The 23,556-nt window shown below is 50.6% G+C and overlaps 1 protein-coding gene across 1 annotated transcript; it reads left to right on the top strand.

Moving 5' to 3' along the window:
- The first annotated feature begins 18,432 nt into the window (after positions 1-18,432).
- LGALS1 (galectin 1) lies at positions 18,433-22,055 on the top strand. The gene is made up of 4 exons (XM_071424282.1): positions 18,433-18,558; positions 20,033-20,112; positions 21,289-21,460; positions 21,847-22,055. The coding sequence occupies exons 1-4, from the start codon at positions 18,550-18,552 to the stop codon at positions 21,988-21,990; spliced, it is 405 nt and encodes a 134-aa protein (XP_071280383.1). The 5' UTR covers positions 18,433-18,549; the 3' UTR covers positions 21,991-22,055.
- The last annotated feature ends 1,501 nt before the right edge of the window (positions 22,056-23,556 follow it).

Genomic DNA, 23,556 nt, shown 5'->3' on the forward strand with positions numbered 1-23,556 from the left:
AGATCAGCATTGAGTGCTCAATAACTGCTCTGTGTCAGGTAGTGCACTGTCAGCTCACATGGGAGGACTGGATGCAGCTTATTGTCCCTAGGTGAGTTCCAGGTGCCAAGTGCCTTCTTTGTTTTTTCTGTCCAAAATAACCTAGGAAAGAACCTTCCAAAATAAAAGAACATCCAAAGAGCTTTCTGAAGATTGCCTGTCATCTTAATCAGTCCCCTTTGTATATGCCCATTTCTCTCTTTTGTCTGTCCCATGTCCAATTAGGCCACTAGAGGACTGGTAGTCCCTTAATGAGTACTTGACCAACACTTGCATCATTAAGTAGAGCAAGATTGAGACCTAATGTGTCTGCTAACTTGGCTTGCCAATCTAGAGATACCCAGAGCCTGGTTTATTTTTCAGAGCTCTCAGTTCTTGTATCAGGCTGAAATTTGAAGCAATGTTGTTGTGACTTTGGGGCCACAGCTGGAAATGCTCAATTATGGCTGCAGATTTCCCAGGCTGAGTTGGTTACATGTGGGTGTACAGAGGAGACTGTGCACAGTGAGAATATTCCCAAGACATGCCCCCTTTTTTCTAGGGTGCTTTGAGGGTGAGTGCTTGCCTGCTCTGTTCTTTCCAGTTCTCCCAGACAGCAGATGGGATGCTGGAGGCTGTAGTCTCCCAGGCTGGCACACTAGAAACAAAACAGGAAATCCAGTAGCTGGTCAGAGAGTCCCAGCCTGTGTTTGGGCCCTCTCCAAAGATACTTTGGAGTTTGTCCTTTGGATTCCAAATGGTGAGCCTGCAGAGTAGGTTTTTTTCATGTGACTGCTGCTGAAAACACAGCTCAGCAGGGGTGATGGCTGATTCCTATCTCTTGTGATCATGTAGCTTCTTTTCATCTGCTGTCTCTCTCCATGAGGGCTTTGCTATGAAGCAGAGGTGGACTTGGAGCAGAAGGGTTTATCTGTCCTTCCCTTGGTTCATCATGTAGGTGAAGACATTAGATAGGGGTGACTTCTGTCTTGTGTACATCAGTGCAGCTGCTCTTGCTCTGAACAGGGATGGAGCAGCACTGTAGGGGTCCATCAGGCCTGCCAGGTGTTGATTTTGTGTGGTTTCGCCCTGCTGCTATTGCTCCTGCATGTAATGGATGTGCATGTGAGCAGATCTTGTTAGGAAACTAGACTGACAGCACTCCTGGGGGTAAAGAGCTCCCTATCCAAGCCTGTCAGACATCCATTCAGCCACTGACAATAAGGGGTCTGTGATCCTCAGGGGGTTCAGGCTTTGGTTCCCTCTGGGATAGGTCTGGTAGGGCTGCAGATAACATCTGCTGTTTAAACTGAAAAAAGCAATGCTTCTTGCCTCAGTCAGCTGATTTCTTCTTGTCTAGTGCAGCTTTTCTTCTTGGGTTGAGTGTTTAGGGAAGCAGTGCAGTTGCCAGGGAGGACAGGGCTGTGAAGTGTAGAACTGTGGCAGCACACAGGAGGGTGGAGCAGATGGGAAGCCCCACTTGGTGTAGCTGGGTAAAGGTATTTATTTTCTCATCCTCAGAAAACTGCATTGCCCTTTCCTGCCGTGCAACAGAGACAACACCCAGACAGGTGGCAGTTGTTCCATTAGACCAGAAAACTCCTATCCTCCATCCATAAGTGCAGTTACTGTGGCAACCACTGGCTGGATGATGTCAGCTGCAACTTGCTGAGCATTGCCTGCTCTGGGCAAGGCTTTATTCCCTTAGTCATCTTCATGCCCCTTCTCTGGACTCTCCACAATATGTCTCTGACTCTCTTGTACTGGGAGCCCAGAACTGGACCCAGCACTGGACCCCACGTCCTTTTCTGTCGTGCTGCTTTCCAGCTGGGTGGTCCCCAGTATTTACTGGTCCCTGGGTTACTGTTTCCCACGTGAAGGACTTTGCACTTCTCCTCATTGAATTTTTTGAGGTTCCTGCCAGCCCATTTTCCCAGCCTATTAAGGTCACTCTGGATGGGACCACAACCCTCTGGTGTGTCAGCTGCTCCTCCCAGTTTTGTGTCACCAGCAAACTTGCTGAGGGGACACTCTGCCCCATCTTACAGTTCATTAATGAAGATGCCAAACAGAATAAATACAACAGTATTGACCCCTGGGGGACACCCCTAATTACAAGCCTGCAGCTAGACTTTATGCCACTGATGAGCATTCCTTAGGCCCAGATGTTCACACAGTTCCCTGTCCACTTCACTGTTAGCTCAGCCAGCCCATGCTCCATTATCTTCTCTAGGGGAATATTGTGGGAGGCGGGGCCAAAGGCTTTACTGAAGTCAGGGTGTATGTTCACTGCTTTCCTCTCATTAGGCAAGCCAGCCATTTCATCATGGAAGATTGTCAAGTTGGTCAAGTGACTGACACTTCAGGAAAACAACAAATGGGCCCAAAGATATTGATTGGTGAGTAGATGCCTTTAACATGAGGAACTAGAGATCATCCTGGCTGGGAAGCTCTTAATGTTCAGCCACATGACATGGTAATAGAACTGGGACAATCTGGAAGGTGTTGAGACTGGCAGGACAGAGGAGGTTTTTTTGCATGGGAAAGTGCCTCCAGAGCCAAGAAAGGATCATGATCCTAGGAACTCGCTCGATACTTGCCCAACCTGATGTGAGAGTCCCCCTCTGCCAAGGCAGGCAGCTCTGGCGCCACCCTGTCCCGCAGCAGCTGGAGCACAAAGGAGGAGGAGAAGGTGAGGAGCAGCAGCCTGTTACTGCCTGCCCTGCCAGCATTTACTCTTCCTCAAGCAGCAGTGTGGGTAGAAGTCCCTCCTCTGCAGCACAGCTTCCCTCTCCTCACTCTTTACTCAAGGCATTGTCCCATCCCCACTATAACATGGGTTTTCAGGTTCCCCTTTGCCATCTCTCTATCATTATCCATTTTTTTTTTCCTTCCTTACTGCTGCCTCATTTGCTCTATGGACTCTGACCCCAGAAAACTCACCAAGCAGCCCAGGAGAATAACATGGCTATGCACATCTAGGAACTGCTGCTCTTGTTGGACTCTGCCTGGGAACTGTGTGTGGATAATGTATTGGAAGTGCCCCTGGCAGACAAGCTGTTTTGGTGTTCCTTATACTCCCTGGGAGATGGTGAACTTGCTGAGGGAAATTGAAAACCCTTAAGGACTGCACCAGCTTTCAGAGTTGTACTGCTCTTTGTAGCTTCAGTATCCCACTGCAGCAAAGCACTGTCAGCTCTGTAAGCCTCCAGCATGGAGACAAGGGAGACGTGATGCCAGAAACATTCCCAGATCACAGGACAGCTTTCTGTGACCATCCAGGTTGTTCTGCCCTGTGATTTAGCCTGCTGGATGTGCAGCTCCAGCAGCTAGCAGTTTCCAGTCTGTATAGGATATTGCTGAGCACTGAGATGCTCTCTTCACACATTGTGGGTGAGAGAAACCTTTTAATGGTTGTCCATCAGGTCACTCAAAAGTCCTGTGCCAGCCTTTCTGCCCTTGCTGAACTTCTAGCTTGGTTTCCACAGAAGCTGGACAGAAAGTGGTACCTAGGTAAAATTTATGGCAGGAATTGCTTCTCTACTTGACCTGTTTCAAGCAAGATGAAACAACTCAGGTCTGTGTTTCTGTTTCCTCCAGGTACACTCCACTGCCATACTATAGCTGCCTATGTGCAAGTAAGGTGGTTTATCCCTGCAGCATAGAAGCCAGAGGAAACTGAGTCTTTGTGGGCTGTAGATTGGAGATTTCCCACCTGCTGGAACAACATGATTATGGCCCTGATTGTGGCCCTGGCAAGGCTTCCTTCATGAAACAGAGGTGTTCCTGACTTGGTGTCCTTCTCTGGCCTAGTGTTTGGAAGTTTTTGATTCCACTGGGTATGGGCAGAGCCAGTCAGTGGCACAGAGCAGTGCCAGTCCCTCTTTGTGCATTTGCCAAGGCTGGGGGTAGACATGTGAAGAATGGCAATATGCCACTGTTGAGCACCTGAGTACAACTAGAGAGCCATGTGCCTGCCACAGTCTTGGTTACCTGCAAACTGACAGCTCAGAAGACAGGGTGGCCATACTCCTCCAGGAGAGTGTAGGCTGTGTTTAGGTTGTTTCATGATGCTCACTGCCTTGCAATTCATTACAGTCTCATTAGCTGCCTTCCCACAACAATTTCAGGGCTGAAAGGACCCATGTCATTGGGCAATCCGACACTGTGTTTGACTTCTGTTTGGCCATAAGCAGCTCTGAATGCCCTTGAGCCAATGTTGCTGGAAATCTGCCTGTTGGTTCAGGTTCTTGAGCTGCTTTCTTGTCAGTTATGCCTTATTAAGAATTATTAAGGTATTAAGGATTCTCATAAGAGCTTCCTACAGAAGTAGTCTTCCTCTTGGTCACTGTCACTTGCTGATGACCCAGCAGCAGTAGAACAGTCCTTCTAGAGGAGCATTTCTGATCCTCAGGTCAACCCAGGGATTGGGGTGGCAGGTAGCACCTGGTCCTGGCTGGCACACCCTTTAAGTAGCAGGATCTGAGGCAGACCCCATGGTACTGCTTGCTGCTGCAATTCAAATCTCTGTCACTACTTCTTTGGGTGTGTTACAAGTTTTCCAGGACAGCATGTCCAGCAGTGGGACACAAACAGCATCAGGAAAACCTGTCTGATTCCTGTAGTGACTTAGAAAGAGATACATCTACCTGGAAAAGGAGTACATTAATTACCCTGGGACTTCTTCTGGCAGCAAGCCTGCAAGCTCAGAACATGGAGGCATCCTGTCTAATACCCATAATTCCTCCTTTTTCCTGGCAATGTTCTGCAATGCAGAGGGGTAAGACACCTGCAAAGGATCATCCTTATATGCTCCTTGTCTCTTGAACTTGGATGCTATGCCAGGTGCAATAAGTCAATTAGACAACCCTGGTAAGGCATCAGTCTAGGGATCTCACCCTCCCATCCCCTGGACTATTGTTCTTTAGGCTGAAAATAAATCTAGAAGTAGGAGGCTCCTGTATTGTGTTCCCATTATGCTGGCTGGAGTTAATTGACACCAGATTTTTCTTCCATTTCATAAAAATTCCCATGAAATGTTCTCTTTCCTTTTACCTTTCTGTTACCACTTCCAGGGCCTCCACTGCCTGACTGTTCCTTGTATAATGGTGTGAGTTGTGCATCCCTGTCACCATCCAACCCACCAAGACCAGCTGTCACCCTGTCCTGTAGCACACAGCTGGGTGATACCTAGAGGCCTCGGTGTGGGCATGGTAAGAGACAAAAATACAACTGATTAGAAAGAAGTGCAGCTGAAGTTGCTCTCCAGCAAGGCCTCACTTTCACTGTTGCCTGAGCCTACTGTCTGTCTGTCTTTCTCAGTAGGAGGAAAGGAGTGGGAGGTTCCACATCAGCATTTCTCCATAGATCTGTAAACCCAACACAAGCTGGTGCTGCAAAAACCACAGTTATTTTCACATCAGTCTGATGCTCAGCAGCAGGAATGCTTTCACGACAAGACAGGAGGCTTGCCAGGCAGGGGTGAACAGCTGAAGGCTGCAGAGCAGAATGGGAAGGTGTGGGGTGTCATCCCAGCTGATATGAACGAGCTCACAAAAATATGGGTTGATAAATGGCAGCTGGTTGGGGAAAGAGTGCGAAATCCTGTCCCTTTGCACAATCAAATCTTGCATTCTTCTTGTTCAACAAGACCCCTTCCCATGAGCTGAAAAGCTGGATTTATACCCACAGACAATTTTGGCTGTACTTCTGGTGTCAGCTTCTTTTACTAGACATTGTTGACACTGCAGGGCCCTAACTACTGCTGGCTCCCTGGGTGCAGGCAGCCCCCTGCAGCTGCAGCTCCCTGCTGCAGAGCTGGTTCTCATCACAGCTCGTTCTTACTTCAGCCCACAGCTCTGCTCAGCAGCGGCTTGGTCACGCAAGCATCTCGCTCAGGAGAGCTTGGCTGCTGGCAAGCACAAGGCTGTGTCCTGGAGAACAAATGGCACACAATGTGGCCAACAGCCCTGCAGTCTGCATCCAAGTCACAGCTCTCTTTTGTGCATGCTTAATCAGCTCCTTCTGTGCCGGGCATTTTCTGTCATACTTCCAGGGGACCGTGCCCTCCACCAGTGCTCTATAGTTTAATTGCTAGAGATGTATGCTTTCCAGTTTGTACATTATCCTGCTTTCAAAAGCTGACTTATGCAGTACTCTTCATCCACTCCTGATGAACACCAGATACCTACCCTGCTTGCTGCTTTACTTGTTGCTCCATCAGCTGCATCACTACAAGAGTTTCATCTATTTTTCAGAACCATAGTACATTGGTTTTGCCTTTCCAAGTCAACATGAAAAAGGATGTAATCCATTCAGGCACTGCTGTAAACCCCTTTAACAGTAGTTTCAGGAACTTAAATCTCTGTGGAAGGAGCAGGATGGGAGAAACATCCATAGCCACTTGCAATCCCTTCTGAGGGGTACAGCAATCCCAAATGCATGTGCAATGCCCATTTCCAGACTCACATGGAGGGCAGTTATTGATCCAGCAGGTGAGCAGCCAGATTGCACAGAACAGTGCCCCTTCTCCTCTGCAGCTACACAGGGCTGGCCAGGCAAGGTGAAGGAGAGCACCTGGGACTGTGGTTGCAGGATGCTGGAAGCTGCACGAATGCAAACTTGATGATGTAACAGCAGCCTTCACCTTCATCCCAACTCATTCACTGGTGCCCGGCAGGTTTGCCCTTAAGGAGTGATGTTTCAACAGGAGGAGGCCACAGACAGCCAGAGCAGGGCAGCTGCCACACCACTGAGGTTGCCACCACAGCATGCCCAGCTCTCCCAGCCCTGGGAGAGCCAGGGCTGTGGTCACAAGTCCCACAGGCACAGCCAGCAGTGAAGCTGGGCTTGGCACCCTGTGCAATGCAGAGAGGGAGCTCACTGCACTTCCTCAGGCAGAGCTGAAACCTGCCAGCTGGGCAAAGGCTTGCTGGGGAGCTGGGGCCTGTCAGTGCTTGTCCTGGTTGCAGACAGACCAGGACAGGGACTTGGTCCACCTGCAGCCAGGGTGGTGTTGAGATGCCACCAGCAGTGGGAGCCAGGGGAGCCGCCTGTGCAAGGTTGTTGTTTGTGAGAGGTGTGCAGGTGCAGTGCAGGTGGGTGAGAGGCAGGCTTTCATCCAGACACCCAGTTTTCCTGTGATAACAGCCAGCGTGCCAGCACTCTGCAAAACATACAGCTGAAATTGTATTGGTGGGTTATGGGAGGGACCCATGGTAATCCTCCAGGAAGGAGTTGTCTTGAGAAGTCTCAGGATTCCTGTTCTCATCCCAAAACACTGCTTGCTCACGGGCCATCCTTTCTCCCCCTGACCAGGCCAGCTGACTCTCTCTTGTGCTACATGTTTAAGCCTGCATTCCCACCAGCACTGCTGGTGCTGCTGAGATCTGATCCATGGTATGACAGTGCTGGATCATTCTCTTTAGGAGATATCATGCTGTTTCTGGAACCATGCACACACAAACCAGAAGACTGAACAGCATTGCATTAAAAAGAAAAATAGGAAACAAAAGCAGTGCATTTCATGTTTCAGCCTCTTGGAGGGTCCAAAGGTATACTGTCTTTAGAAATACTACAGAAAGCTAAAAAATATGTATAAGCCCAGCTGTGAAATGTAATACATTTCTGCTTTCTGGCTTCTCCAGGGATTCACCTCTCCCTGCCCACTGCAGGTACCCATACCCTGGCACAGTTCTGGGGCTCTGCACGGCTGGGCTGAGCCACCCTTGCTTGGGCACTCAGCACAGAGGGAGGCCCTGCAAACATACAGGGGTGTCATTCTACCTTTGACAGACCTGTGCCAAAAAACCCCAAAGGACACCAACTTTTCTGAACCATGCCCAGCAAACTAGGCCATCCCATCTCCAGCAGCTCTCACCCCCTGCCCAGAGAGTGCTCGTGGCACATTATTTGCCAAGAGCTTTCCTTTCTCAGAAAGTGTCCAGTGTCCCCATGAGAGCATCACTCAGAGCCAAGTTACCCTCCTGCCTAAAGAGGGATGGTCAGCTCACAGCATGGCCAAGCATATTCCCACTTCTGTATGTGAACAGCAGTGCAGAGCCCAGCATCTCAGTTTCACCCTGAGAGGTAAAACCATCAGTCTCCCAAGTGAGCTAAGATGCACCATGTGCTAGGCACGGCCTAACCTTTCTGCAGTGGGAAAGCAAGCTTCACAAAGGGGAAATGGCAACTTGATGAGGAGCTGGTTAGCATCCAGGGTCAGTCCTTGAGACTGCTCCCCAGGCACCAGGAGCCCACCAGCTTTGGTCAGTCAGCTCTCCCCTCACATTGCGTGCTTTCAAGAGATTGAACCCAGCATCTCTGAGGCTGACCTGAACCAAACCTCATCAACCCTGTGATTCCTAAGAATGGGTCTGACGAGTTGGGTTTTCTCTGTCAGGGCTGCTCTGAGCAGAGCCAGGGATAAGGAGATGGGAATGCAGCAGCAGCAGAGGCCCTGCATGAACATCATGTCCTTCCCAGCCCATGAGACACATCACAAGGATGGTTCAGTCTACACAGAGCTTGTAGCAAGGCTCATCAGTGGGTGTTTTCGCCAGAGAGTTTTCCAGAAAGTGCCAGGTGCTGCCTGTGGTTTCTCTGCTGTGTGTGGGGTCTATGCAGGGCTGGTGGAAGGAAAAGAGTGGATGAAGCAATGGTGAGCTTGAAGGAAGGCCAACTGAGACACCCTGAGAAACAAAGCAAGTAATAAAATCCCAGAGAAAACAGCACTCCGCACCCAGCCGGGCCCTCTCCTGGAGCTGCCAAAAAGGCATCCTTGGCTCACAGGTAAGCAGTCATAAAATGCAGGGAGAGACTTCCCAGGGAGGGAAGGTTTTACCTGTCGAGCAAGTTCATGGGTACCCTCACCCACCAGCAGGGAGAGCTGAGCATGGCAGGCAGGCATCCCACAGCCCTCAGCACTGCAGGAGGAGAGGGGGAACAGAGCCCTCTTTCCTCTGTGGCACCCAAGCAAAGAGACTGGCTGGGTCATTCTGAGAGGGGACCAGGCGTGGCTGGGTTGCCAGCTTGGAAACACCGAGTGCCTTGGCTGATTTTGACACGCTGATGGTATTTTTGATCACCCTCCTCAGACCCAAGCCTTCCTGCCTGGAGAAGCAGTTCCCTCTCCTCGTAGGGCTGTCCCTCAGCAGCCCAGCCCCACCAGACCTGATGGGTCCTTCTCCCAACCACTGCTCTCCCTCCACCACTCATCCCTGCTTGCTCATCCCTGCTAGTGGGCACAGGTCCTCATGGACTTGCTCAGCAGGTAAAACATCCCCTGCCCACAAAGCTGAGCTTGCACCCCCAGGGCAGATTAATAAAGCACCACGTGGGGCAAGGCCTTGTTGTGCTCTCTGCTGTTTCTCCTTCCCTTTCCCCCAAATAAACAGAACACCACAAAAAGAGACAAATGCCTTTGTTTTCCAGGGAAGGACTGTCAGAATGGTGTGTGTCCCTGCATCTTGTTAGGGGTTAGATAAGTCCCCAGGAGCCATGGGGAGCTCTGTCACACAGCACAAGTCCTTGCTGACAGTACCATTGTTAAGAAGGGGTGCATTTTGGGAGGGCTGGGGCTTTTGCTCCCTGCTTGTTTCTCTCCAAGAAAGTCACGGCTCATGCCTGCTTGCCCAGGGAGACTTCCCTCCCCAGCAGCTCTTATCCTGAACAGACAGCAGATTGGCAGTCACCGAGGGGTGTGGAGGCTGGCTCCCATTTCTGGACCTCTCCACATGCCCCTGGGCTGGCAGGCACTTCATGGGGTGCCAAAACTGAGCTCTAAAGAAGTTGCCTTCTTTTGGGCTGTCCAGCACCAAGTTCACAGAGCTCCAACCAACATCTGCACCCAGCAGTGGCCCTTGGATTGCTCCTGCCAGCAGCAATCTCCCTCTGCTCCCAGCAGAGCCAGTGAAACAAGTCCAGGATGCTCACCCTGCCTGGTATGGGGGATGCCTTGCCCAGAGCTTGGCTTAGGGCTAGGTCCTGCAAAGGTCCTGTCCCACTTGGGGCAAGGTTACACAACAGCAGACTCTGCAGAGATGGAGCTTTCCCTATAAGGTTACCTCCTTATCATGGGCTTGACCTGGGGACTTCTCTCATCTCCCATCTTCCCTTTAAATGAGAGGAGGTGGATTATATCACAAATTTAACCTGCCTGACTAAATATAGCCAGTGCAGAGTCCAGGAGAACCTCCCTGGTTTTCCCCTGTTTGCTTTGGCGGGAAAATCCCAGGTGTTGCCTGCTTCTGGAGCAAATGCCTGAGGACCTGGAGGCCAGTACCTCTCAGATGTGCATGGTTTTTGAACATAATCCACCCTGTACAGGGAAACTTTTAGAAGGTGCAGTGGCCCTTGGCTTCATGGTGAGCTGGTGAGCCTGCTGTGGGTTGAACAGACAGTGTGGACATGTCTCACAGACTAGCAGCCTATGGGGAAGGGAGGCTATGTCCAAAAACACCTGGCTGGCTGATGGACCCTCCCTTACCTTCCATGCTGGGTGAGAAGAGCAGGCGTCATGCTCACATGAGCAGCACTAGCCACCAAAGCACTGGTGTGTGGATGCTGCAAGGGAACGTCCATCCCTCTTCCCCCAGGTTCCCACTGTGACAAGGTGAATCAGAAACTGATATTACATCTCATCAACTCCTTGCTCAATCTCTGCCAAAACATCTCTCAACCAGCAGCCCATGAGCTAAATATGCTTCATGAAATCCTCAAAACTGTCTCACAGAAAAGCCCCCCACCTCACACATGGTCAGGCAGTTGGCTGGCATGTCAAGATTTGCTCCTCCGGCAAAAGGCAGGAGTTTGTCAGTGCTTGGCCTCCATGTCCATCACAACAAGAGCAAGACTACAATCCTGTAGAACAAAGCCATGTTGTTCATTTTGGCAGTAAGTGCATCAACATGCCTCCTGCCCTTCTCACAAGTCACCCACTTCTACTGGAACATGAGCTGGTCCTTGGCCTTCTTCTTGAAAAATGACCCAATCTTTGTCTGGGAAAGGAGCTTCTGCTCAGGAACACAGGGCAGAAGAGAGGGAGAGTATGTCTGTGCTGCCAGTGCTGGGGGTGTGTGAGCTCATGCTCCTGACAAAATGACCTGCATTACCCCCCACCAGCTGCTGCTGTGAGCCTGCCCAGCTCAGGATCTCTAGGAGGGAACCAAGGAGATCTCCAGTGTGGATCCTATCTTTTGCATGAGGTGTGGACAGTTGACACCTGGACTAGGCTGAGCACCAATGGTCAGCTCTTCCCAGGTGCTGCAGGCTGGCAAAGCCCAGCTTGGGTGTTGGTGGGCTGCTTCAGCACCTGCTCTCTGCCCAGGGTGCAAAGGAAGCTGGAGAAGCCAGAAGTGAGGGAGAGAAGGCCCTTGTGTGGGACATGATGATGGGTGGTGGATCTTCTTGGTGGCAGCAGCAGAAATGGCTCTGCAAAGGGCTTCTTTGGAAGGATCCATTTGCAAAAACTCCCAAAAGAGCAACGCAGCCTCACCACAGCAGTGATGTGTGCATGCCCACCAGCCTCAAAAGTGTCTGGGCCCCCTTGGAAGGGAGTGGGAACCGGCAGCATGGCAGAGAATGACACATCCCAGTGCTTTGCACAGCCTCCAAACTGTGATAGCATCAGAAAGTGCCCTGCACTTTCTCCCCACCAATAGTGTAAGCCTCAGGGAAATGAGGGTGCCAAGCCCTGATGAAACACCCTCCCATTTCATCAGCTGATCCTGGCAGATAACAGACAGCTTACCAGGATAATTGTTCCAGCTGGCTCTAGGGTGGCAGGCAGCAGCTGCCTAACAGAGCTCACTGACATCTAAATGTTTGGGGCACCCAGTGAAGGATGGCACATGTTACTGAAACCCCCAAGGGCGTTTTGGGGGACTCAGGGTCCCCTGTGGAGGACAGTCCCAGGCTGCACCAGCTCCGTCCCTGCCAGAAGGATGCATCCATGCTGGGGAATGATGAGCTGTGCCACCCACCCCACAGGACCCCCAGGAAGAGCAGCTGCATGTCTGCCCAACACAATTCTGTTTTCTCCAGCCCTTGCTGTCTGGTGGGGCCCCATTCCCCTCTGGAAAGGCCAAGTTGGTCTTTTGCCCGCCTTGGCTTCTGTTCAGCTCTGTTGATGCCTTGTGGTCCCATGTGCTTTGGAAGCTCTCCAAGCACGAGATGTGCCCCTAATACCAGCTCGTGGGCTGGCTGCAGATGAATGCAGATGCAATGGCCCAAGCAGGGTTTGTCTCAGGGAGTAAAACCTGATGTGCTCAGGCTCCCTGCTGGTCTCACCTCCTGAGCATCTCTGCTGCTGTTTCTGACATGTGTGGAGACTAACATCACAGCCCACACCCTAGGTACCACTTCCCATAAACACAAAAAAATACCAAACAGGTGTTTTCAGGCTTCTTGTCATTCCTGGCAGCAAAGCCTGCTCACGGCAACCCTCTTCTTCGGGATTATCATTCCACACTGGTTTTTATGCACATTGCTTGCTGAAAAATGGCATGCAGCTGAGTTTCGGTCTCAAGGGTGTTGGAGGAGGACGTGCCTGTGTTCCATGAACATATTTCTCCTGAGCACTGCTTGTTGGAAGACCTGAAACCAGCACCTGGTTGCTGCAACATGTTCAAACACAGCATCCACTTACAATTTGCATATTAAGTACAGCAAACAAATTTCTGCCTGGCGCATCTCAAAAGTCACTTTAACAAAAGACAAAAAGTGAGACAGCAAATATGCCTCAGCAGGTTGTTTCTAGGCTTGAAATAGGCTCAATAAATGGCAGGTTCCTCAGGCACCTCAAGGACACCAATTTGGGTGTTGCAGCAGCACAGAGCCGGTGGCCACAGTCAGGCGATAGCCAGCAGCTCTCCTGCTCGGGCACACCTGTGATGAAACATCTGACCCTCATGCATGGAGCTACATTTCCTCGCCCTTGAACTTCCAGCACTAATGAGCAGCACAGGAATAATTCTTGGCGTCATATTTTAGCACAATTATACTTTTCAGTCCTGCAGCGTGGTGCTGGGCTTGTATTGCAGGCCCTCTGGAAGTCATTAGCCAACATCCAGACAAGCAGTGGCAATGTTTGCCCCTCTATAGTCAGCATCTGCTGAGCTCGCAGCCCTGCTTTCAAAATTTGTCATTTCTTATAGGTTACGTTTGAAGCCTTGCCTTCAGAATCCGCACAACCTGAACAACACATGCTGCACCCCAACTCACTTTCACTTCTATCTTTACCTTTCCTTCTATGTCTTTGCCTTGATTTATTTGAAGAAAATTGGAAATTCATGCCACCGGTCAGAAGTAGATTTTCCACTTTTTTAAAATAAGAAAAATATTATCAGCTTCAAAGTCAGAGTTGTATGAGGTCCCTAACTGTACTTTGTTCACAACAGAACTTAAGACTCACTCCATTCACTGTCCGGCTCTTCCCAGTTTGCTGTTCCACTCCAGCTCAGCACCAATTGCCAGGCTTTGTTTAACCTGCGTTTGCAGCTCTTGGAAATACTCTACATGCAGCAACCCACTGGTCCAGGCTATGTCATTGTGAACAACCTCTGTGTCAAAACCAAGAACGTGCTTTCCTGAAGCGTTCCTCCTTGACTTGCCTTTGCTGTGCTGCCCTGGGCCAAGCACCCTTAAACTGAAGAGCAGATGGCCTGGAGCCTTCCTGATTAAAGATCTGCTAACCCATGCTCCAGCAGCCTGGCAGTCAGGATCCTTCACTCCAAGGTAACCAAAGGCTTTTTTGTTGTTCTGTCAGTATTTCCAGCATGGTCAGGTGAGGAGTCCCTCTGCCTGTCACCCCAGCAGATAGAGAAGTGAGCCCTCATCAGTGGGCGTCTCCTCGCTGATCTCACATGGCAGAACAGCACTTGAACAGCTTGGGCCAACCACCTCCATGGGCTGACACAGGCTGGTCCATGTTGCCCATGGCCACAACCCAGCACCGAGCTCCCTCCCTGCCTCCCTGGCCAAGGTGCTGTGTCCATCCCACAGCCACAGGGATGCCACCCCACTGACAGACCAGGACCACTCCCTTCCCCACCAAGTGCTGCAAAGACGGCAGACTTTGCACCCCAAAAGGCAAGATGGAGCCCAGTGTGAGCAGCCAGAGGTGCAGGGGAGGAGGTGGGGACCATGGGTTTGGGAACCTCTTGGGATGCACCCAGAGGTGTGTCTAACACATCCCCAGCATCATTAGTGCAAGGAGTCATTCCTGCTTCCCCAAGCTGTAACATCAGGCTCGCCCAGATAAATCATTTGTCCAGGTATGCTTTGATAACATTTGCAGGATTATCTTCACCACTTGGGAACATATTTCCATACTGATTTAATGAAAGCAGGGATTCTGGAGTCAGCAGGAGTTGGAGCCTCACAGACGGTTCCTAATCCAGGAAATTGGATGTGGTTGAAAATGTTTCAGCAGTCAAAGCTTGGGAGATCCTGCTGTGGCTCATTCCTGATGTGAGGCTCTGTGTCCGCAACATAATAAATCTGAGTTTAGCACACCTAATTCTTAGTTTAAAATACCACAGGCCACATAATACAAAGTGGCTGAACAGGTACAAAGGCTCCCTCCCAGTGGAAAGGTGTTGCAAATCACTGCAAGAGTAACTGCAGCCAAAAGAGGCTTTTGCCAGTTGAAGAGTACAATGTACAAGCGGGCTTTGGTCCACAGGCTTTTCAGCCAGGCCCTTTCCCAATTCCTCACAGGTCATCACTCAGGATGCCCCCTCTATTGCTGCAGCCCTCACACGAAGATCTGGGGCAGATCTTTGCTCTTTTGCTTCAGACACTTGCCTGACTGGGTTTCTCCTTTGGCAGCTGCCAAACCACCTTGTTTCGAGCCGCCCCTCGGCTCGGCCCATGTTTCAACTCAGCCCCAGACTTGCACCAGCTGGACTCCAGCCCTCAGCCCGCAGCACCAGTCTGACTATGCTGAGGCACACCAGTGCCTATCAGCCAGACCAGAAGGCATGCTCGAAATCAAAGCTACTCGCAGTGATGAAACTCTCTCTTAGCAATCATGTTTCCCTCTTCAACCTAAGGTGTATTGCAGCTTGGAGGTTGGGAGGTGTGAGATGTCCATGAGGGAGGCTGTGATCTCAAGAAAACGTGCCATCTCAGCAGAGGGAGATCAGCCTGGGATCTTTGAGTGCCAAGGAGAGTGTAGGAAGAAGGCTGAGGCCCTGAGAGAAAAGCCCCAGTGAGCACCATGAGCAGTCCTAGGGACAGACAGGGATATCTGGCCCCTTGTATGGGAAAGTTGGGTCACAGCCAGCACTGGGGGATGGGTTCAGGCCCCAAAGACATTAAAAGCTCGAGGACTGTCTGGGATTGCTCACAAGGGCAATTTGCACTTTCCAAGGAGAGTGAGCAGATTGTGCAAGGGAAGGCTAGCGAGAGGTTAGCCAGTTGCTCCCAGGAAGCAGGTGACTGAAGCACAGGCCACACTGGAGGTGCCCATGGTCAGAACCTGAGTGGGGTGCCTACACCTAGCATAGTACATGCTTGGTGGGGTCTTTTCTGTGATGCCTGGGCATGAACATCTGTGTGAATTTGGTCTGTCCCCATCATGGCAGCTGGCTCTTCTACACCCCCTTTTCCTGGCCCCGTCCTGTCCAGGACACAACCCCAGTTTGCAGAAAGCAGGTGCAGATGCAAACACCACCTGCCTCACCCTCATAACCAGAGGTGAGGCAAAGCTGAAGTCATATCCCACAGTCATTACTCCTCTCTCCACACTCATGGCTCCCTCTGGCCAAGAGTTTGGCATGGACAAGGGCACTGTTTGAAGCAACAGCATCACATCCACTCACTCCCTTTGGACTGAGCAAAGAAGACCTTTGCCCCCCAAGTTACAATGCAGATCAGTGACTGTCCCTCTAATACAAAGCTAGGATTTGAAATGTTATGCAGGAAAGCTCTTCTGGTGAGGAGAGGCAGGAATGGTGGAGAAGAGCCCTGTCCCTGTGTAGAGTTCCCACACAAGCCCACAACACTGTAGTCTGTTGTGATCTGTCCTCATCTTCCTCATCTGCATCCTTTGCAGATCAAATGGGCTGCTAAACTGCTGGCACATCCCCTGGCTGGCCCACTGCACACTGATAAGGAAGGACGTGACAGGCGGTGAAGACTGCCAGCTTAGCCAGTCTGGCTCTACCCTTCCCAACCCACAGTGGCTCTTCCTACACCGCATTGCTCCTGAAAATCACAGGCAAGCACCTCTGTGTCTCCAGTGTGGTGGAGTAGGTGTCAGTACACCTGGGGACACCATCCCTTCCTGCTGTGACACCAGGGTGAGCAGGGACCTTTCCTCCCCTCAGTTCAGCCATCCCTTGTGAGGATGCTGATGCTGAAGTTTTAGAGTTTGTCATCTCATCATGATGTCTCCAACAGGAAGGCAGACGTGACATTGTCCTGATGGTGGTGGCCCCTGGCCTGCAGGCAATGGGACACCCTGTGGCCCCCTTGCCTGTGGTATTAGCCTGTTGTGCTAATGCTATTTAATTCAAGGTTTCATGAAAGCCAGTGGAGACAGCTGGACTTCTATCAGACAAATACAGGCTGCCCGAGGTAGACTCAAGCCTGAAACCTGAATTTCCTTGATGTGAAAAGCTCTTTAAGCACCTTCTCTGGAATGGTAGCCCCTCCTTCATTATCATCTCTTAGCCATTAGCTGGTCTCTAATCTCCCCAGCAGCATTTGGAGGAAGGTCCCTGGACAGACATAACTCAAGGACTTGGTGGCTGCTAAGGCTTGGTCACAGTGCCCAGCTGCCAGAAATGCTGCAGAAAACACAGAACTTTTAAAAGCTTTTAAAAGGCCTCCTCCACCTCCGTCTCCAAGAGAGCAAATATTTACACATTTCCCTTCCCCATCCAACAGTCCTGACTAGTCCAGCCCCCTAGACCATAGCTCCAGCAGCAGCTCAAGTACTTGGAGAGATGCCTGGGGTTCAGTCCCACAAAACCTTGAAATTGAAAGGAATTGATTTAATAACACACACATCCCAAGTAGAGGGAGGCTGACTCTATTTACTTTTTCTCCTCCTCATATGGAGCACTTCTTGTCCTGCACCACATGATCCCTTGATCAGGCTCAAGACTGAACCCCAAGGCAAGTGAAGAAGGAGAAAGGGGGAGCAGGCATGTCAGAGCAGAGAAGACCAATGTGGCCTTTACTCTAGCCCTCTTGTGTCACGGAGTGATCAGCAACCTGGACAAAGTCTGGGGCCTGTTTCTGCCCTCTCCAACAGGCAGGCAAGAGGGTCTCTCTGCTACCTCTGCTGGCATTGATGGCATCAACTGGAAATACTCAGTAGTGCCATCCTCAGGGGTCATACTGGAGGACGGTAACAGGGTTGGGGACTCTCACATCCTCAGCAGAGAGGGAACTGATGGGCCTCACAGTCATGGAAGAAAAAATTGTTTCAGAGAGTTTCAGTTCTGGGCCTCTTAAGGAAATCACAGAGCGTCTTGTGACTTAGAGACAAATATGCAAGACAAGGAGAGCTCTAAGCCACAGGCTTGGCACGCTGCCTGAATTTTTCCCTCCTCTTTCAGTGTAATTACAGTTGAGCCATGTAGTAATTGGGTAACTTTTTCCAAAGGAATCCTTTCACCCAGTGAATCATACTTGCCACAGAGAGAACACAGAGGCAGATAAAAGACATATAGATCCTATGGCTTATTGTGATAGAAGCATTTTGCCCCCATCCCCTTCTTCCTCGGGCCCCTAGCTGTGCTCAGGGTAGAAGCAACAGCCAGGCATGGCACTTTTCCAGATAATTTCTTCCCAACCTTCCAAGGCGGCTTCCTCCTGACTCACTCTGCCCTGCAGCCAAGATGAACTGTACAGCTTTGAAGGTACCTATGGGTTCTGTAGAAAAAGGACTGTTTTCCCTCCTTTTGTTCCCATACCTACAAAAGTGGGTGGTAAAGGCTGGGTCAGCAGCTGGGCAGTCTCTGGGGACAGAAAGGATTCATAGTGCAGCTGGGTGACTCTCGATGCAGCTTCAGTCCTCTGTTACTGAGGTTTCACCTGGGCTACAAAGAGCTTCTGAGGCACTATGTGTGCTCAGTGACATTTCTTCTACTCCTGATTTAACCAGAGCTGAAGATCCCCCCCTCACTACAGACCCTTCCTGCCAAGTCTTGATCCATTTTCCATGCGGGATAAAAGCCTTGGATAATAAAACATTCATTGTAAAACTATTTTCCATTGGATTCATGGCCACACACAGCTGGATCTCCTCCTGGAGTGGCCCGCAGCCTGCTTGGAAGGGTTGCGTTCAACATCCAGGAGAGGAGGCTGGGTGAGTGTGGGAGGAGGCAGCTCTGTCTAATAGACCCTCCCTCCTCCCAAAACCAACCCTGCTCCCCTTCCCATTGGTGCATGGGGTGGAGAAGGGCTGGGTCAACTCAGCTCTCCATCTATTTAAAGGCAAGGGTGGGGCTCTGGGAGTTACTTGCCTGGGACCCTTGTGCCTCAGCGGAGAGGAGCAGTACCCTGCAGAGCAGCACCATGTCTTGCGTGAGTAGGGAAAGGGACGGGGCAGCTTTGCTGGAAGTGGGACTGTGTTGGCTGGGTGTGAGGGCACTTGTGCTGGCCTGCACATCAACCCCAGTGTCAGAGGGTCAGTTAGAGCTGGGTCCCTGCTGCATCCACTACAGAGCATTGGCTGCTATTTTGTGTTCTGGTTCTTTTTTCCTGTAGGATCCCTTTGAGGCAGTACGTGTGGGGATCCTCCCTGAGCTGAGTCCTGACCTGTTTTACTGCAGCTCTAGTCTGGAGAAGCTGCTGCAGTAACATTTATTGCTGTCTGAGCATCTTCTCTGGGCAGCCTTGCTGCTTGCTTTCTGCTGAAGTTTTCATGAGTCATTGAATTGTTATTCTTCTCTTTCTTGGAAGGAGTGTGCTGTACAGAAGTGTTCTGTGAATGTCAAGGACTGCATTCAAATACCTGAAGTTAGAGAGGTTATCTTAAGGGCAGGTATCAAGAGTATGGGGCCAGACTCTTTACAGAGTTGCCCAGCAACAGGGGAAGGGGCATGAGGCACAAACTGAAACAAAGGGAGTTAGAGTTGAATATGAAGAAAAACTTCCTCACTGTGATGGGACTGAGCACTGGAACAGGCTGCCCAGAGAGGTTGTGGAGTCTGCTGCTCAGGAGGTATTCAAAAGCCACCTGGACACAACACTGCAACCTGCTCTATGTGAACCTGCTTTAGCAGGGGGGTTGGATCTCCCAGATCCTTTGCTTAGCTGTTCTGCTAGGGAGATGCTTGTGTTAGAAGAGTGATTACACTTCTTTGACTTGATTAAGCAAGGATTGTCCCAAGAGCAAGCTTATTTTTTAAGGTGGGATAGGAAAAGACTTTCAGTATTCTTGAGGTCCTGGCTCTGCTGTGATGAAAAATGAATACATATGGGTTTGCCAGGATGCTTTGGTCCTCCTAGAGAGAAGGTGGGGGGCAGGTATCTCTGTGGAGCAGAGGAACATTCTTGCAAATACTGAACCTACATAAAAAAACAAGCTGAAGCTGTTGGGAGATGGGAAGCAAGGTGTCTGAGTCCTTGGACCCGGGCAAGGCTTGAAGTTCAAACACGAGCTAGGGGAAGGGAGTGGAGTCTCCATCCGTGCCATCCATCCCAGACAGATTTGTGTGGGATGACACAAGACCCGCAAGGCACATGGGTGTGTTTGGGATGGGGTGGGTATGATTGGAGTGTGCAGGTGCTTACACTTCCCTGCTGTGAAATACAGATATGTTGATGAGAGCAGCAGGAGACAGATTAGGAAATCGAGCTCCAATCAAAGGTACCATGTGATTGGGGTAACTTCTCTGGGATGTTCTTGCTGCCATGCCCTAGGGCAAGGGAGCTTCCCTGTTTCTCTGTGGGTCCAAAGCAAAGCATGTCTTGTAAGGCAGCAGGGAAAGCTGCCAATTCAGAACAAGTGAGCCAGCAGGTACTGAGCTAATGTCTCTGCTTCCACATTCCCCAGGGACCAGTGTGCACCAACTTGGGTCTCAAGCCTGGCCAGCGCCTCACTGTCAAGGGGAAAGTTGCACCAAATGCCAAGAGGTGAGTTAGGCTGTGCTGCCCAGGCACAGCCAGAGCACCGCACTAAGAGGTCTGCAAAAGGACTCTGTCTCTTGGGTAGAAGAGGAGAAGGGGTTAACACCAGCAGTGCTTCCAGTGAGTCATCACCTAATGCACGTTGCAGACTCAGTACTGCCAAGGGGCTAAGCCAAAGCAGATGTGAAGTTCCAGCTGCACACGCTGGCAGTGACCACATCCTTCTAGTGCAGGGTGAAGGAAATGGAAGCTGTGTCTATACTGAGATCTGGTTTGAGATCATCTGCTCCACCACATCCTCTCCCCTGCATGAAGATGGAGTAGGGACATTTATGGTGCCCCCGTGGATTTGGTGCTCTCACATGGCAGTGAGGAAAGAAGGAAGAAAGGTGGTGAGCAGGCAGGTGGGCAGAAGTGGAAATGTACCCCTAAATTGCAGGGACTGGGGTGGCTGGGATCCCAGTGAAGCCTGTGCAGAGCCCCCAGCCCTTGTGCAGGTCTGTGGCTGGGGGCCCTTTGCAGGTAAGGTGGAGCCTGTAGCTGCTGTACCAGAACTAGCGGTGTTCCAGGAAACAAGTCCCAGCTCTTCCCAAGGCCTTTGAAGTTTGATACTGTCTGAGTGAAGCCTCCCAGGCTTTCTCTTGCCAAATAATGTGCCTCCTCTCATCTGGGTGAGAGGCCTGAAGGCAAGGTGGACACAAGGCTAGGAAACTTCCTCCCACTGCTGTTGCAGATACTTTGGGATGGCTAATGACATGGTAATTATTTCAGCTGCCTGCAGGATGGGGAGAAGGCAGTGGCTGTCAGGTAGGATGCAGCACTAGCGAACTGTTCAGGACTGAAAGGAATCTATGGAAAGCAACCTTGGGAGTCGGTTTGGGTGTATGATAACTCTGTTCAGGGCACTGTGTACTGAACCATTCTCTTGTTAAAAGCTTTGAGGAAGTGGTGTTCTCCCAGGGATGGCACTCTGCAGCCTATCACCCCTAAAAAGTGCCCCTTACAGCATCATCTTTTTAGGGAAGCTGCATAATTTAGCAAAGGTTTTCTCTTAGGTTGCCCTTGGCAGGGCTTGAAGAAACAGACCCAGGGATGCTCATGGTAATGAGAAACATGCTACCATAGTATTGACTTTATTTTTTTCAGCTGTATTGATGTCTGCTTTTTTTTTTTTCTCTGCAGCTTTGTGATGAATCTGGGCAAGGATGCTACCCTCCTTGGACTTCACTTCAATCCCCGTTTTGATGCTCATGGCGATGTGAACACCATTGTGTGCAACTCAAAGAAGGTGGAAGAGTGGGGTGCAGAGCACAGGGAGGCTGTCTTTCCTTTCCAGAAAGGGGGCACAGCAGAGGTGAGCCATGCAAATATTTATATATGTATATACACTCTCTGTACATGCTGTGGAGAAGGGAGGGTGTTTGGCACAGGTCACCCAGCTGCAAGGGCTGTCTCAGGGCTGTCTGTACAGGAGGTGGCTGGCTTCTCCTGCTTGGCCAGTGCCACCACTCGGGGCTCTGATGGAGGGTGGGGATCAAATGTCTAAGCTCCATCTGTCTCAAAGATGTTGCTATTGAACAGAGCAGGGAATGGGCATCTCTTGGGAGACCAGAATAACACTCCTGGTGTTGATGAACAGGTTATTCTACTAAGCTTGTTCACCCTGTGAAGGAGAGGGTGGCACAACAGTGCTGCAGAGGCTCGAGGAAACTTTCTCTAACTTTTCCATTTGCCTTGCAGATCACTTTTGCTGTCAACCAAAATGATGTGACAGTCCACCTGCCAGGCCACCAGTTCACGTTCCCTAACCGGCTTAACCTCTCTGTCTTTGACTACTTTGATACACAAGGGGACTTCACACTCCAGTCCATCAGCTGGGAATAACTTCCTCTGACACCTCCATCTCAAAGATACAGAAAAAGCAATCAATAAATAAGAGTTTTGATGTATTAAGTCTCAAAATCTAATCTGTTTAATATTGCGAATCCTCATGGGTTGGGCACCTTGCTGGGAGTGGGTGGATAGGGGTAGCCAGTGTTGCTGGAGTACCCTAAGTGGAGGCAATTGTCCCAGCCTTGGGCCTTGAAAGTCATGGATGGAGAAGAGAATGAAGGTTAATAGCCTGGGAACACAGGTTAAAAGTCCAAGGAGAGTTGCAGGAGGAGGCATTGGGGCTAATTGTCACTCAGAGGAGAGTAAAAACATCCTTTAAGCAAGGTCACAAGCTGTTGAGGTCTAGACTGACACTTCACACTGCCTGAATAAATTACCTAAACTAAGCACTCCTGGCTGACATCAGACAGCATTGAGTGGCTGGGCTAGCTGAGCCTAGTGGGGCATGGAGTAAGGGGAAGTCCTCAACTGTGCTAGTTTTGGCTGCAGCCTTCTGTAGAGGCTGTAGGAATTTCTATTCCTGTATCTGCTTGGGACCTCTTACTGCTGTATGGAGACAGTAGAAAAGCTGCCTTGCTGGGTGTGGCAGAGCATGTAGAGGGTTCCTCATCCAAATCCTTTCTTCCAGTAACTGTAGGAGCACAAAGTGTTGTGCTGTGGCACAGGAGGGCAGTTACATGGAGGTGTCTGATTTTATTCTGCCCCTTCTGCTTTGCCTGTTCACATCCAGAGCTGAGGGAGGCAGCAATGTCCAGCTGGAGGGTGGGATGCTAAGGATGTGTGCTCTATGCTTTTGTTCCGTTTTACTTGGCCCACATGAACCTGAGCACTTCTCAGTCTAAACTAAGCCAGACTCTGAGGAGACTGAGGCAGTCAGGCATGTTTGATGTTCCTGCATAGCTGCCTTGGGGTCTCTCTCAGTCTAGTGCTGCTGCTGAGCATGCTGTGCCTAGTGCGTGTAGGAAAGGTGGGATCTTCCCTCTTCACAGTGTACAGCAGTTAGCAGGTCGCTCTGGGATTAAAGGCTTGGCCACAAGCAACACAAAGCACTAGCAATTTGATGTACTACAGAATTCCCTGCAGGCCTGGCTGGGCTAATTCCTCACTTTAAGCAGTCTCCAGAGCAGCTGGAGAACAGGGACTTTCCCCTGCAGCAGCTGTACCTGCCATTCTTATCTCATAATTCATGAGGCTCTGCCAGGTCCTGTGTCCTGGGTGCCCGTGCAGAGAGAGGCTGGGCTGCTAGGAACTGTGAGTCTGAGAAGGAAGAGAGATGAGATAAGATGAGAGCTTAGCTGAAAGGTAGGGGCACTTGGGCCGTACAAGCAACTTGAGGCTCTGCAACTGGATCTCTCTTGAAATTCTGTGTTGCCCAAAGCCCATCTGCTTTGGATGACCACATCACACTCTTTTTAAGGCTACATCTACAATTGTAAACATGACATCTAGCATTGCCACCCTGCACATAGGCATAGTAGGGGGACAGTATAGCTTGGGGACTCTTCCCATGGTGTGATAAGGACGCAGCCATCCTTTCTGGAGAGGAGAGGCTCAGAA

The sequence above is a fragment of the Agelaius tricolor genome, unplaced genomic scaffold (genome assembly GCF_023055355.1).
Source record: "Agelaius tricolor isolate 1412-34295 unplaced genomic scaffold, bAgeTri1.0.p SCAF_3, whole genome shotgun sequence".
NCBI classification, from domain to species: domain Eukaryota; kingdom Metazoa; phylum Chordata; class Aves; order Passeriformes; family Icteridae; genus Agelaius; species Agelaius tricolor.